Below are 15,736 nucleotides of genomic sequence, written 5' to 3' on the forward strand. Positions count from 1 at the left end.
TTTTCTCTCTGCAGCTTATCCAAAGAAAGAGGATTTAACCCTGCCTTTCTTACCAAAAATGAATAATAGAACACAGAAATTAAAATTCTTTGTCACAGAGGAGGAAAACAGAATGTATCATAAAAATAAATCTTTTTCCTTTTCTAGAAAAACATCACAGAGCAAGAACATAAGCAATCTGTACATCTTGCCTTCAGATCCTTGTGTACCCACTTCAGGTGAGGGGTTCTGAAACTGAAAATACTTTTGTGATGCCCCACATTTGTTAATAAGTTTGTATTTAATCCTTTTTAGAAACATTACTTCCCTGAACAATAATTCTCTGAAGTAATCAGCTAATGTTGTTTAGAAAGGACATGCTACTAATCAATATTTTTATTAACTGAATAGCTCTGTAAAACACTGGCCAAGGTTGGTGCTGAAATCACAGTATATTGTTCTTAGGCTTCTCCTAGGCTGTCTTCCAATTTTTTAAGTAATTGTTTGTCAGTGCTGATGGTTGGTATTGATTTAATTAGTCTAGAGTCATCAGAACACAAACTTTTGATTTTCATTGTAATTACACAGTAAGATCTCTACAGATCTGACACAAAAACTACTACATTTCTGGTTTGGAACTGTTTGGAACTCCTTGTTGTTGGTTGGTAAGAATATCTTTGATTTGTAGTGATCAAGATCCAGGTGGACTCTTATTATTACCAGAGAAAGGAGTTTCTGCAAATTTTGACATAAGTGAAGTATTGTCAGTCATGGACACCCTTCTGCTTGTGGCAGCAAGAGAGGTAAGTGGCTTTGCTCCTGCTTCTGTCCATGAGTTTTGTAGGCACTCAAACACAAGCTGCTTCCATGGGTACTGAGGAACAGCTTCCCTGTCCTGGATACTCCTGTTCATGGCTGTGCAAGTCTCTAGGATTAGCTTTTCCAATCATTTGAGTGTTTTCCTTTAAGCATTAACATTTCATATTAGTAGAGTAGGAAATGAATAGTGTTTTTCCAGCATGAGCTATGTAAGATGTGGTGTTTTTCCATAGCATTGAAAAGACTCTATGGAGAGACATTGGGATACAGAAGGAATCATTCCATTTTGAGAGGCTGGGATTGGGCATGTCACTAAGGGAGGTGGAAATGGAGGAGGGTTATTTACATATGCAGAAAAACTGTGCTGAGAACATCAAGTGACTCATATGTAGCTGTTCCTATTTAAAGTTGTGATATATCAAAACAAAGCCCATCACTTGCTACAGGGTGTTACATGCTGCTTGTCATTTGCATTTCATCTTTTTTTGGGCTGAGTGGGATGATTGTGTCCATCCCAGTTTACTTGGTGCATACTGTGTGTCATGCTGCAGCAGAGGAGGCTCCATTATATTCATTATTGTTCCTTATTTTTCAGTGTGAAATGATGATGCTGGATGTTGCACAGCAAGAGAGTGGCACAGTCTTGTCTTCCTTATTCTGGTCTGTCCAGGGTAGCCTCCTTTCCTGGTGCTATCTGCAGCTTAAAGGCACTGATAATTCAGCCAAGGATCTTGCAGTAGAAATACTTAAAAATTGTAAGTGCTGGGATTGAATACAGAATTAAATATGGGGCAATACTTTAAAATGTGATTTTGCAAATTGCAGTATAATTAGGGATCACTAAAGGTTGCCTGAGGCATATTCAGAACTGTCATAGCATTTTTAATCTCTCTAGGAAATAATTAGTAGGCATATTAAGCAATATGGAGTTTTAGCTGTACTGATAATCTTACATTGGGAGAATCTTCAGAAAGATTTCAGTAAGTTTTGGGAGCCAAATACTGAAAAAATCCCCAAACAACAAATAGTTACAGGCTTTCATTTAAACATTTTAGTTTCATACCATCACACATTTTGGTAAACTCCTGGGTGGTGATATGTGCTTTCTTGGATGTTTGTATTAGCAAGAAGTTGGTTAAGAAGCTGGGTTCATCTAAGGGGTTTTGTTGTTTTGTTTTTTGGGTTTTTTTTGTGGGGGGATTGTTAGATATTTATAATGCAGCAGCTCAGCGTTGAGTTAATAGGGCCAAATACTTAACAAATGTGTAATTTTATGTAAAATTACATCATATTTATGTTATTTGTATATAAATAAATTTGCTGTGTACCTGTATTACATTTAAAAATGGAGTTAGGCTGTAGTTAAAAATTCCTACCCTCACTTGTTAGATCAGCTGCATTTCTTAGCAGTGTATGGAGACTACTGGGTACATGGAGCTTGTTGAAACAGTCTTGGAGTGTTTGATGAAATTACTCATCACCCATTTTTTCAGTGATATTGTTGATAAGCATGACTTGTTTCCACAGTAGAAATATCACAGTAAACGTCTCTGAAGTGTTGGGTGTTGCAGCCCTGGGGCAGCAGATCCTTTCCTGCTGTGTTTGTCCTTGTGCACATCACCATGCACCTAATGTTTGATAAAGTGAATTGTGGGAGCAAATCCTTAAGGTAGCTACTAAGCATTCTTTTTTTTTTTTTTCTCTTTAGATGTAGGCCAGTTCCTGTCAAATATCAGAACAATTTTGCAGTCACTCTTATCTCAATATAGTGGCAAAACAATAGTAGAAAAAATAAGTAGCTCTGTCTTTGCAATGGCAACTCGTCAGCTGGTGAGTGACCTGGGGGATTTTATCCTGTTCCTGGGAGGCATGGCTGTGGGTCTGGCATTTCCTGACACCTGTGTTTGCTCCTAGGTCATCTTCTTGTTGGAGTTTTGCACTTTAGACATTCCCTACTGTACTCTGCTACAGGGATTCAGCACTTTGATAGAACCACTGAAAAGCCTTTGTAGTGAACCTCATAAGGTAACTAAGGACACAGGCACTATTAAACATTCTGAAACAAAAGCAGAATTGCAAGAAAGACAGAAAACTCAGGTGATTCCATTGGTGAGCATTGGAAAAGAACAAGAAAGCTTCTAAAAGTGTAGGATGTGTAATGAAATGTTGAGTGAAGAATGACAAACATATCTACTGATCTGGCAGAGTGGTCAGAAAGTGCAACTGGAATGAGCAGCCTGGAAGGTAGATAGGAAGGAGGGGTTTCTGTGGGTGAAGAGGAAAATAAATTAAAAATAGTATATGCTTAACATTTTTAGCTTCACTGCTTGTGGTGATGCAAATAAAATCCGTGAGTCTGTAGCACAGATGTTTAAATCTGCATTAGTCATCCAGTGTCTCTTTGTCATGACTGGAGACTTGGAGTCACTTGTGGGTGAGACAGTCTCCTCCAGTGGACTGGGTGGGTTTTGCTTTAGAAGTGCTTCCTTATTATGATTACCAAGAGGCTGGATGTCTTCAGAGCTAATTTCTGTGTAAATCAATGCTGTAGCCTTTTAAATGCCATTTGTATGCACATCTGGCAACTTAAAAGTATAGACACAAAAATCTAGTGTGGTAATTTTTTTTCTTACATTTTTATCTAAGAATGCATTTTTGTTTTACAGACAGACATGGAAAGCTGGCAGCAGGAGCAGCCTGTAGTATTGAGAACCTGGACAATGGAATCACCTCATAACTATGAAAATAATTGCCATGACGTCTCAGTCTTCCTGTGTCATGGGGCAACTTACTTTGAGGTGGAATTTGATGAAAAATGTGAAACTGAAAGGAGGTAATTTAATCTTGTGCTGTGGTAAATTCCAGTGTCTGTTTGTAGAGGGGGCAATCCATGTTTCAATGTGCACTCCACACGTGCCATTTCAATTTCTTCATCTTCCAGAACAGTGCACAATGTGTATTTTTGAATGACCTTGTGCTGAAAGCTACCTCTCCTGGCAAATTTACAGACATGCTGTTCATATGAATTTTGCTTCCTTTGGCCTTGATCTGTTTGATAATAATGCTGTGTCCACCACAGTTTGTGCTTGTGGTATTTATTTTGCCCTCTTTCTCTTGGTAAGACATCAGGCTACAGCTCAGTTAAAGCATTTGCCAGATGTTAGATTTGGCATCCATCATCAATTCCAATGCACTGTAGGATGGCAGATCTGTGTTTGCTGGGACTTCTGCATTGAAACATGAAATAAATTCCTTAGCAGTCACATGAAGGTGTAGTTCAGAAAGAAGTGACAGGGTGCACTTAGATACAGCACTTGTGAAAATCCAGAAGCAAAACCATTCTCCCCCAAAACTTAAAAAGTAAATTTGGAAGTAATGAATTGCAATTTTCACAGGTATGATTACCTGGAGTTTACTGATGCCAGAGGGGCAAAAACTCGTTACGATACAAAGGTTGGCACTGAGAAGTGGCCTAAGGTGAGCACCTTTAAAATTATGAACCAAATTATTTAGCCAGTCTTAGGAAGTCCTTATGATTCCTGCGGAAAGCTATTATGTAAGAGGATGTGTGCTTTTGTGCATGGGTGTGTTCATTAGGTTTCTTAGGTGGGGGGCAGGAGATGGGGAAGAAGGTCTGAAATGCTGCAAATAAAAGGGGTGAATAAGTAAAGAATCCCTCTTTGCTCCTGTTTTCAAAAGAACAATCAGTTAAAGTGAAAAAGAGTAATAATGTTTAACTGTCAAAATACATGGGTAAAACTTGCTCTGCCCTTGCAAATTTTAAATCAAAGCACAAGTGTGGTCCTTCCTGAGGCTGTGCTCTGTCCTCAAATGGGATGCTGCTTTTCTGTTTTTGTGACTTTTAATATAAAATTGCTCGTTAAGCTCTTGAATAGAAATTTTACCTGCTTAGCACTGTGGGTTTCTCATTGAGATGGTGGGGGAAATTAGATCTGTTATGGCCAGAACATAATACTGAAACCCCAGAGTTGCTGAAGGGAATTCATTACCCTGAAACGTTTTCCTGTCATGTACATTTGGCAAAATGACTGTTTTGTTGCTCTGTAGAAAGTGACCTTTAAGGCTGGCCCACGGCTGCAGTTTCTCTTTCACTCTGACAGCAGCAATAATGAGTGGGGCTACAAGTTTTCCGTCACTGCTTATGGCCTCCCAGACGTTGCCGTGTCTTGGGGCTTGGATTTACAGCTGCTTGTCTCCAGGCTGATGGGGCGCTTGGCTTCCCGGAGCATGGCCCTCAAATCCCTGCGAGGTGAGTGCCTCCCACTGCTCCATCCCTACACAGAGGAGCTACAAGGGTTTGCTGTTGAGAATCCCATGTGAAAATGGAGTTCCTTGTGTATTGGCTGCATGTGAATGTGGAGGGCTTGGAGCGTTCCGAGCCCACGGAGGACTTGGAGCGTTCCGAGCCCACGGAGGACTTGGAGCGTTCCGAGCCCACGGAGGACTTGGAGCGTTCCAAGGCAAAGAGGGCTTGGAGCGTTCCAAGGCAAAGAGGGCTTGGAGCGTTCCGAGCCCACGGAGGACTTGGAGCGTTCCGAGCCCATGGAGGACTTGGAGCGTTCCAAGGCAAAGAGGGCCTGGTGTGTTCCAAGCCCTTGGAGGACTTGGTGTGTTCCAAGCCCATGGAGGACTTGGTGTGTTCCAAGCCCATGGAGGACTTGGTGTGTTCCAAGTTTCCAAGCCCATGGAGGACTTGCAGTGTTCCAAGCCCATGGAAGACTTGGTTTTTTCCAAGCCCATGGAAGACTTGGTATCTTGGAAGCCCATGGCAGACTTGGCGTGTTCCAAGCCCGTGGCAGACTTGGCTTTTTCCAAGCCTGTGGAAGACTTGCAGTGTTGCAAGTCCATGGAAGACTTGGACACATGGAAGCAATCCTCCTAAGCTAAATTACATTTATGAAGTAGTATGTTCTTTTTTTTTCCATTTAAAATTGTTCCCTGGTGCTGTCATCCACCCCACATTGGGAGTGTGAATATGGAGCCAACAAACTGGAAAATTAACAGAGCTAAGGATACAAAGGATTCTGACTTTCACATGAGCATTTGGTATTGAATGAAATTTGAAGTCACAAATTAAGTTTGTTTGATTACAGTAGTTAAGTACACTTAGAGTTTTGGCCTTGAAGATAAGTACATTAAATTTTAATAAATAATTTTTTTTAAAATCTTCATTGTTTAATTTAAAAGCAAGAGCACTTCTCTCTAGCTTCCTAAATCTGAATCCATCCATCACTTAGTGGAAATTAAATAAGGCTAAAAAGTTCTTGCTCCAATCAGGTGATCCATATTTACCTTGGAATATTTGACAGCTATTTACCTGTGAATTCAGGGAACTAGTTGAAGTGTTTTAGAATATTTTCTTCCTTTTTTAATATAAGCATGCTTGCATATGACAAATTAGGTGTTTAGTAGGAGAGATAGCTTTTAAACTCTTTTAAATCAGAAAATTGCTGTAGTTATAATACAGTGAAAATGTTTGATCTAAAATCCTTCCATATTGTAACATTGTCACTATAAGATAAGATATTGATGCTGCCATTAATGAAAGGGTACATCAGTTTTCTGTACCATGTTAGAAAAATAGAGAACATTGCTGAAGTACTTGTTCAGTCTATTTGCATTAACTTCTTGTTGCGAGTTTGTTGTCAGTTTTTTTCCCTACTGGATGTTTAATGTTTATTATTTTCAATAATCTGTAAAAATGAAGCAAGTTATTTCATAACTGAATGGTCTGTTCTGAATTTCTTGCAGAATTAGGTAGTGAAGCAGACTTGCCTCCTTTGAAAGTAACCTCAGTTCTTAATTCTCCTCTGTGGAAACCTGTCTTCAGGCATCAGCTGTGTCCTGAGGCACTCCCGGGAGCCAGGCAAAACAGTGCCAAGCACCAAGACAAAAACGAGGTACCCACTCACCCCCTGCTTGTGTTCCCTTGGCATGAAATCCCTGTGCATCACACAGGGATTGGCTTTATGGAGCTGGAATGCCCTTAAACACACACTTCTGTGCTAAACTTGGGTCATTTGTGCTGTTGATTCAAATACCAAGGGGGAAAGAAACTGTTGTTCTGTGCCCTTTGATTTCCATTTTCATGGAATCATAAAATGGTTTGGAGAGTGTGGTATTTTCAGGGACCCCCATGGCAGGAAGGAAATGATGAATCTGACTCCATGTTCTTAGAAGGCTAATTTATTATTTTATGGTATTATTTTATATAAAAGAATGCTATACTAAAGAATAGAGAAAGGATACTTACAGAAGGCTTAACTAGGTAATAATGAAAACTCATGACTCCTTGCAGAGTCCCAGCACAGCTGGATGGTGATTGGTCATTAAGTTAAAACAATTCACATGTTGGATAAACAATGTCCAAACCACATTCCAAAGCAGCAAAACACAGGAGAAGCAAATGAGATAAGAATTGTTTTCCTTTTCCTCTGAGGCTTCTCAGCTTCCCAGGGGAAGAAATCCTGGCGAAGGGATTTTTCCAGAAAATATGACAATGACAGGAGAGACTTTTAAAGATCCTCTCATTCACTCTCCCCCATGTGCAGGGATGTGTTTTGCTGTTCAGTTTGCTCCGGTGCAGTGGAAAAATTGCAGGTTGAATTAGGATTGCACTGTTTTCTCTCAGGTATTACTGCAGCTGATGTGTTGCACCTCTCTCTGCAGGCTCGGAGCTCTCCCCACGACGTCTGCCGTAACTTTCTTATCGACTTTGCAAAATCAGATCCTGCCCAGGACTTCAGTGGGCAAAAATCTGAACTTTTCAAAGGACTTATACAGGCATGTAAAAAACAGACCCCAAAGACAGATATAGTTGCTGGTCCTACTGTTGATCAAGCTGTGAACTCAACATTTGCTGCTTTGGTGTATCTCACTCCAGATTTATTTGAGAAGCTTCAAAAATATGGTAACTCTAATATTATTAGATTATCTTAATAATGAAGACTTACAGTTTGTAAAAGGCTCTCTTACAGCTGAGTTTATAACATTGAAAAATCAGTTCAGTGGGGCAATTTAAAGATGTTCTGTAGAAAGGTATCATTTTGGCAGACTAGGTAAGCTTTCTCTCTAGAGTGTTTATTTTTTATCAACGTATATTTTTGTCTTCAGGGCACTGGCAAAATAATAATCATCAGAAGCTCTTATTCTGTAAAGCTATACCTAAAGAGGATAGTGATGTCCTCTGGGGCTTTAATTCAGAAGAGTGTGGCTCCAGTTATTAGAGGTTCTTGGATCATTTTCTACATTGTACCTTTTCTAAAAAGCCAGCAGCAACTTCTGTTATTAACTGTTGGGGTTGGAGGAGGTGTGAATTATCTCTCAAAATACCATTCTGTTGAAATCAACCCTGCCATCCTCAGAATTTTTTTTCCAATAGAAGATAATGCTTTGCTTTTAACTTACTGGCCACTGTATTACCATTTATGTATTTTTCAGTAGGTAAAACGAGCAACTTTTTGACTTACAGCATCCTTCCATTAAATTTATTGATATGTTTGAAGTGTTGGATAATAAGATGTTACTTGGTTTTGAAGGATTTCATTTTAGGTTTTCTCTTTTTGTCATAATTTTGACACCAAACATTTTACATTTTCATAGAATGATTGAGCTATTTTTTGAGCTGTGAAGTTATGAGTAAAAATGACTGACACAAAGACTGACTTGATGACTAATGTGGTTACTGCCTTTAGTCATTTTGTCTATGTCTGACAATTGAGCTAATTTTCTGAGTGACATTGAAAACTGGACAAATATTAATGAGTGTTTGAGAAATCCATCCCACTGTTCTGTCAGTATCTTCATCTGCTGGTCCTGCTGGGGCAGACTAATTTCAGAATCCATGTTCAGCTGTGCTGTGGGAAATTTGGAGAAAGGATGCTGAAAAGAGTACAGGACAAAAATTAGAAAGGGAGAATGAAAGAGAGACTGAATAAGAATTCAGTCTTTTTCTCCATAGTCCTTGTCAGGGAAGTTTGAATAGAAACCGACTTGTCAGGTTTTTAGTTTTTGCAAATTGCTCTTGAAAGTCCATTCCAGAAATTCATAGTGTAAAACAGTAGAGAAAACAAATACTTCTATAGAGCATTAAGTGACTGCTAAGCATTTGTTGATTTTTCTGATAAGTTTGCATGCATAGGGAACGATTTTATTTTCCATGGCTTCAGGCAGCAATTTTGGGAAGAGATGAGAAAGATACTCGTAAATTAACTTTGTAAATAAATCAGTCAAGGTGCAGTTTGTGTATTTAGGACATATGAATGTTGGCAGGTTTATTCTCTATTTTTCTTACAGGTATAATTCCAAGTATTGACTAAGAGATGGAGGGAAGGCTGTAGCATAATTTTAGTTAAGCAGTTGTATAAAAATGGAGCTGTAAATAAACAGGACTCTCTTCTTTCTCTCATTTCCAGTCAACAGTGGAGGCAAGGTGCCTTTGAGTGATGAGTTTGCACAAGTATATTCCCTGGCTGATTCCATTAGAATATGGATGGTAAGAACACTCAGGAAGATCTCTATTAATGTCATTTACTTTAGTACTTTACAATTCAATGTTAAGGAGTAGGGTGGAACAGTTTTTCCTTCAGTTATTCTCCATGAACTATTTTCACTTGGAAAGAATGTATGTTAACTTTGAAACTTTGGACTTGAGTGTTTAATTGCATCCTTACACTCCTCTCCTTCCCTCAGCCCCAGATGTGTCATCATGGGTAGCTGGGCTGAATTTGACTGAAAATCAATTAAATTTGTTATCAAGTTTAAATTTATTAAATTTGTGTTATATTTTAGCAAGAACTTATGTTGTAAATTAGAAAGATTCTTACATTGCAGTTGGATTTCTTTTGAGGTATATCATAGAACAAGTGTGTCTTAGACATCAATCTATTGTCTTGTGACTTTCTTCCTCCTCTTTTCTGCCTGAGTTCCTGGCAGGTTGATGTACTAGAGTTACAGTGGGTGCAGATGCATGTTAAGATGAGTAATTACCTTTGTCCATTGCATGGCAGGTGATGTTTGCATCTGACAGAGCTTGCTAGGGGGGTGACATATTTTTGGAGGGCTTTATCTCACAACTAGGTGTCTATATTTTCCTGAGTGCTGAGGGTAAATGAGAAACCTTCTTTTCCTTGGAGGACTGGTGCACATCAAATCACAAGACAGGGAATAGTCTCAGCCTACAAAGCTTGAGCAGCTCAGGGTGAGGCTTTTACTGCTCTGACAGTTCAGGTGCTGCTCCTTTAGGCTCCTGGGTGGTTTGCTCTGCAAAGCTGGGAATAGTAACCACAGTCATCTATTCCTGAGATTAAATTCCTTTCAGTCATTACAGTCTTCATCCTGCCTTGCTGTATAGAGGCACAGAGAGAATCATATTTTAACTATGTTAACGTCCTGTCTGCAGTTGGAAATGAAGCAGAAATCACTGATGGGGAGGGGAAATGATGCTGAGGAGAAGCAGAGCACAGAAGCAAGTGAGGTGAACCCAGAAACTCTTGGTGAGTGTTGCCATGTGTGTGTGAGCATTCCAGGTAGCTTATGAAAGCATTATAAACCTGAAGGCATTATTTTTGCTGTGAAAGGTAAGTTAGCAACTGGGGTTAGTTTTTCATACCTTAAGAGATAACCTAGTGTAGATTGGATTAATTATCTGGGATTATGTTCTGCTATTCTCTGCAGAAAACAGTAAGAAAGTTCTGCAGGGAGTGACCTTTCACTCAGGTCATCTGGTTCTGAACTTACATTCATCTCTTGTTGTAGATACTTCTTACCACATTTAACTGATGTTAGGACAGCAGCTGATTGTTATTAGAACAAAATGTGTTCTCACTGACTGCTCTGTACTTCATATGGTTCAGTGTGATTATTCAGATTTAGCATTTGGAAATCTGAACTTAAGCAACCCATAGTATCATGATCAGTATAACAGGAAAGACAGTATTTTCTAGCTGTCTCAACTGAGAAGAAATAAGATAAATCACTTTCTTCCTAAGCACAAGACAGCAAATTTGTTGTTCTATTGTCGTGATTTTAACTCTTCCAATTTTTATACTGCAGCAAAACTCTGTGTGCAGAAGAGCCTTTTGTTACTGAATTTTTTGCCCATAAGAGCAAAGACAAAAGAATGTGCCTCAGAGAGTTTGGAAGCTCAAGACATGGATGATCCCCAGCAGTATGTGAGTGATCAATGCCAAAGACAAGGATCAGCTGTGGACATGGACTTCCAGGCAGCCCCATCGGTGTCATCCAGTGCAGGAATCCACCCTGCTTCAAAAGAGGGGGGTCAGGCATCACAGTCTGATCTGAAAGTTAAACAAATTCCAGACCTCCACCAAGCAGAAGGTGCATCTGCATTTCATAGCAAGCCTGTGGAGAGCACAGTTTCACAGCAGGAAGATGTGTCATCACCTCCTTCCACTCCCACCCGCAAGTCTCAGCTGGGCCGTGGCAGACTGAGGCTGCTCTCCTTCAGGTCAATGGAAGAGCCAAGAGCTGTGCCTACTGTGAAGGAAAAATATCCTATTTTGAAGAGCATTTTAGACTTTATTAAGGATCAGTCACTTTCACATGAAAGGTAAGCAAATTGAGAATGTTGTCAGTTATACAGAAGCTTGTCCTCACACCTCTTCAGGTGGAATGAAGTATTTTAGCAGCAAGATAATATGGCAGAATATTTTGTATACAGTTGTCAGACTTATGTATCAAACTTCAGTTATTCACAAGGATGTAGGGACTCAGAGAGTACCATTTCATTTCATTAGCTTCTATCACATAGAACAGAATGTAAAAACCAGTCACTTGGCAATTTATTGTCTTGCTTCCTCAGATGTGTTTGCAGAGGTGTTTTGCTTTTTGTCTACAAAAGCAAAGCCATGGTGTATCACTATTACCAATCCTTGGGACCAAATAGGGACAAGTTGCATCTCTCATTAAATTACCTGGTATTGTGAAAACATAAATCAAAGGAAAGATTTCCAATTCTCAGCTTGTCTGTTCTGGGCTCTAGAACATGGAGTGGTGCAGGAAGAGCTGAATTCTGTTCAAAGCTTCATCACTCACTCCAACTAATACACTGAAATACACCTGGAAATTCAGATACAAAGGAATTGAGTAACTAGCCAAGCACTTATTGAATTATTCTTTTATTTGTGTTGTTTTAAATACAGTGTTTTGAAGTTCTCACTGATATTTTTTGCTTTCAGTGTTTTAAAGGTTCTTGCTTTGAGAAAATCCCAAGGGCAGAGTATTTTGGAAGTGCTCAAGACCATCCGCCAGTGCCTGGACTCTCTTGGGCAGCCACACTGCTTTCACCCACCCTGTGTACTTTTTCTCCTAGAACTTCTAGCCTGTCAGAAAGATTTTACAAAGTAAGTAATTATTTAAGCAAATCTCAGCCATGTGATTTACTGTCTCAGTTCTTGTGTTCCTCCAGGCATGCATATTGACAAGAGTAGAAAGTTCTGCTTTTTAATGCATGTGGATAATAAAGATATGACTTGAGGTTAGTTTTCAGGCTAGTAGGCATATCTTGTGTACTTCATTAAAAAATACCCCAAAAATTAATAATTATTTTTAAGTGGGACTTAGTTGCACAGCTGTTCATGCCATGAACGTGTTGAACTTTGATTTCTGTGTTGTGTTTGGTGCTGTCACAACTCTGTTTCTTGGCTTCTCACCTGTCAGGAGCTTTCTGTGGTCATCTTGCAATGCACTGATTTCCTTTAAAATCTTGATTAGATTTTCATAAAGCAACTTTTTAATTTAAAGGAATGTTCTCTTCTTAGTGCTATGAGAATATTCGCTTTGCTGTTCTGTTTCTTCACTTCTGATTCCTGGTACAGGATTCTTTCATTTTGAAACTTTTTCTTGATTCTTTTTGAAACTTGATTCTTTCAAGTTTGAAACTTCAAGACTGCATTTTTAAATAAAACTTAACATCCTTCCCACTTGTGGAGAGGGGTTAGAAAGGGCCTGTTTGTAAAATTTGCACAAATCATGCTGCTTAAAACCACACAGTGAATTCTAGGCTACTAAGCTGACTCTTTAATTTGCAGCTACTTTGGAAACTTGGAAGGCTGTGGTGCTGAGCTACACAAAGAGATTCGAGAGTCCTACTATCAGCTTGTTTTGTTCCTGGTAAATTCTGTGAAGGGGTTCAGTACAATTAATGACAGGTACAGTACATTGTTTGCTTTATTTATGTGATTTATTTTTTTTTGCATTCCTCCACAACTCCTCCTTTGTAATTTGTTATTTGTTATTTAATCTCTTCATTAATTTTGTCTGTACTTTCCATTATTTACAGAACTAAATGAGGAACCTTGATCTTGTGATCAAAAATGCCAAGTTGGCTTTTTATTAGGAAATAAAGGAAAGCACAAGAACTTACCAGTGTTAAAAACTTGACTTACTGCATTTTGTAGTTACAATTCTGCAGTGTGTCTCTGAACTTAGTAGTAAAATACTAGAAATAGCAAATTTTTCATTGAATACTTGGGCAAGGGTAATGCCACAAGAAACATGGCAATTCTGCAGCCATGCTTTAATGTCAAAACTCTTGTTTTGGCAACATTCTGGTTAGAATTTGGAGGATTTATAGCCAGGTGTCTGAGAGAAATGAAAATTTAATGGCTATAATGGCAGTCTCTCTGACAATAACTTTCAAGTCCTTTGTTCAGTTTCAAGTGAAAATGTCAAAAAGGTTCCAAACAAAAAAAAATTCCTAAAAATACCAGGAAAATTCTATACTGTGGAGAAGAGACAAACCCTCTTTCTAATGTTTAGACAACACCATTAGCTTGTTCTTAACTGAATCCAGAAGGAAAACTGTCTTTCTTTCAAGTTCTTAGTCTATAGTTGCTAAATTGTGTAAGTTGAATACTTTGATTAACCTGAGTTCCTGCCACAGAATTCCTTTAATGCACAGTAAAGCCTGAAAATCAGTCTCTAGGGGTTTTTCTACCCTTCCTCTCCTCACACAATTTCAACTCTAGGTCTTTCAACTTTAGGTCACCTTTAGAGCTGTCATGTTTTAATGTTTTTTAATGTCTTTTGTTTTTATTTAGGTCTTTGCTTCCTGCCTTATCCTGTGTGCAGACAGCTCTCCTGCACCTCTTGGATATGAGCTGGGAGCCCAGTGATCTTTCCTTCTTTGTGGAGATCCAGCTGCCACAGCTCCTCATGACAACATCACAGGAGAACATCAGTATCCATGACAGTGTCATTTGGTGAGTCAGGAGCAATGCAGCTTTCTCATGCTGCTAAATACTGATTCCATTTTACCCAGGAGGACTCCTGAACTTCCTGCTGGAACAAGCAGTAAGGGTACTATTAACAAGTACAGCATAATTCTGGTCAGTAGCCAAGGGCTTATCTGAAGTATTTCGATTTTTTTGCTGTATTCAGCAAAAAAAATTCAATATTTCAATATTGAAATTTCAGCATTTCAATAGTTTTTGCAAAAACTATTGGAATTTAATGTTTAACCTGATTATTACTGGAACACACTGCTAGTTTAGCAGTGTAGCAGGAGGTATATATTACTGTTTATTGCCTTGATGAATGTCAAATGTTTTTAACACCTTCATGTGGCAATTTTATAGTAGTTGTACTTGCACATGTGCAAATGTGAAGACCAGAAAAACTTAAAATCTGATCTGCCAGCACTCCAAAAGCTGTTTTGTAAGAGTAGATTTTCCTGATTTTTGCATTATGGTCCCCATATGTATTTAAGAACATGTCACAGAAGCAAGAAGCAGATGTCTGTATGGTCATTTATTAACTGAGTGAATGGGATTTCTCACAATTCTGTTTTTATTGGCATGTCATAGCACCTTGTTCTTCATTAAAAAGTAAAGCTTTATTAAAGGGAAGCCTGATAGCATTCAAACTTAATTTTAAGCTTGCTTTTCTTTTAGTCAGTGGAGTGAAGAAGATGAAATTGCAGACTACAAGCAAAACTGTGAATGGATGGATGAATGTCAGGATGTAATGTTTGAGACCTGGTATGAAAAGATAGCTCAAGCTGACCCAGAGAAGCAGAGAAAGGTGACCTCATGTTTTGTATATTTACCTGCAGAGGGGATAAACAAGAGACCTTTAAAAGCCTAAAGGGCAGAAAGGAATCTGATTCATTATTAATTTTTATTAGCTGGATCTCTGTAGACTTTCAAGAGTCTAAAATGATTAAAATATCCTGATTCATTTTTGGCAGGGAAAATGTTCTGCTTCATGTCTGAAGCTTTGTGAAAGTCAAGAAAATAATACTTAAGTCAATTGTTTTGCTTTATTGCTGTAGATGCACATGTTTGTTGCTCGTTACTGTGACCTGTTGAACGTGGACATTTCCTGTGATGGCTGTGATGAAATCGCGCCGTGGCATCGCTACCGCTGCCTGCAGTGCAACGACATGGATCTGTGCAAAACCTGCTTCCTTGGTAAGAACCACTCAATAACCCCTCCAAACCCTCTGTTTGAAGCCAAAACAGGATCTTGGAAGTTATTGTCTTGGTTTGAACAGACAGTCTGCTAAGGAAGGCAGGAGGCTTCCTTGAAATGGAAAATGCAAACCCCCTCCCTCTGAATTATTTAATTTTGAAATTAAGGGATTCTCAGGCAAAGATATGGGAATAGGAATAACAGTTCTTTATTAGGGAAGAAAATAAAAATAGAAAAATACAGTAATACAAACCAACCCTGACTGAGTCAGAGCAGGCCCTGTCCCCTGTGTGTCAGGGGGTGGCACAGCCCCATCCCATGGGGGCTCAGCCCTCCTGCAGTGCCAGCTGTGGCTCTGCTGGAGCAGGGATCCTGCACAAGGGGGGAGTTTTCCTCTGCAGCTCCAGGGCTGCTGGAGATGGGCCTGGGCTCCCTCTGGCCATGCAGGGCAGCAGAAGCTGCTCCTCTGGCAATGCACTGGGCA

General features: G+C 39.2%; 1 protein-coding gene across 1 annotated transcript in view; it reads left to right on the plus strand.

The window, feature by feature from the left end:
- Window positions 1-15,736, plus strand: part of ZZEF1 (zinc finger ZZ-type and EF-hand domain containing 1) — a 59,478-nt gene that overhangs the window by 19,872 nt on the left and 23,870 nt on the right. The window contains exons 17-34 of the mRNA XM_066563385.1: window positions 148-218; window positions 668-782; window positions 1,394-1,553; window positions 2,507-2,628; window positions 2,713-2,823; window positions 3,465-3,631; window positions 4,194-4,275; window positions 4,867-5,068; window positions 6,571-6,719; window positions 7,489-7,729; window positions 9,234-9,313; window positions 10,220-10,313; window positions 10,873-11,389; window positions 12,018-12,182; window positions 12,870-12,989; window positions 13,881-14,042; window positions 14,733-14,862; window positions 15,113-15,251. Of these exons, the coding sequence (XP_066419482.1) occupies window positions 148-218; window positions 668-782; window positions 1,394-1,553; window positions 2,507-2,628; window positions 2,713-2,823; window positions 3,465-3,631; window positions 4,194-4,275; window positions 4,867-5,068; window positions 6,571-6,719; window positions 7,489-7,729; window positions 9,234-9,313; window positions 10,220-10,313; window positions 10,873-11,389; window positions 12,018-12,182; window positions 12,870-12,989; window positions 13,881-14,042; window positions 14,733-14,862; window positions 15,113-15,251 (2,827 nt within the window). The remainder of the gene's footprint in view (window positions 1-147; window positions 219-667; window positions 783-1,393; window positions 1,554-2,506; window positions 2,629-2,712; window positions 2,824-3,464; window positions 3,632-4,193; window positions 4,276-4,866; window positions 5,069-6,570; window positions 6,720-7,488; window positions 7,730-9,233; window positions 9,314-10,219; window positions 10,314-10,872; window positions 11,390-12,017; window positions 12,183-12,869; window positions 12,990-13,880; window positions 14,043-14,732; window positions 14,863-15,112; window positions 15,252-15,736) is intronic.

The sequence above is a fragment of the Molothrus aeneus genome, chromosome 20 (assembly GCF_037042795.1).
Source record: "Molothrus aeneus isolate 106 chromosome 20, BPBGC_Maene_1.0, whole genome shotgun sequence".
Taxonomy (NCBI): domain Eukaryota; kingdom Metazoa; phylum Chordata; class Aves; order Passeriformes; family Icteridae; genus Molothrus; species Molothrus aeneus.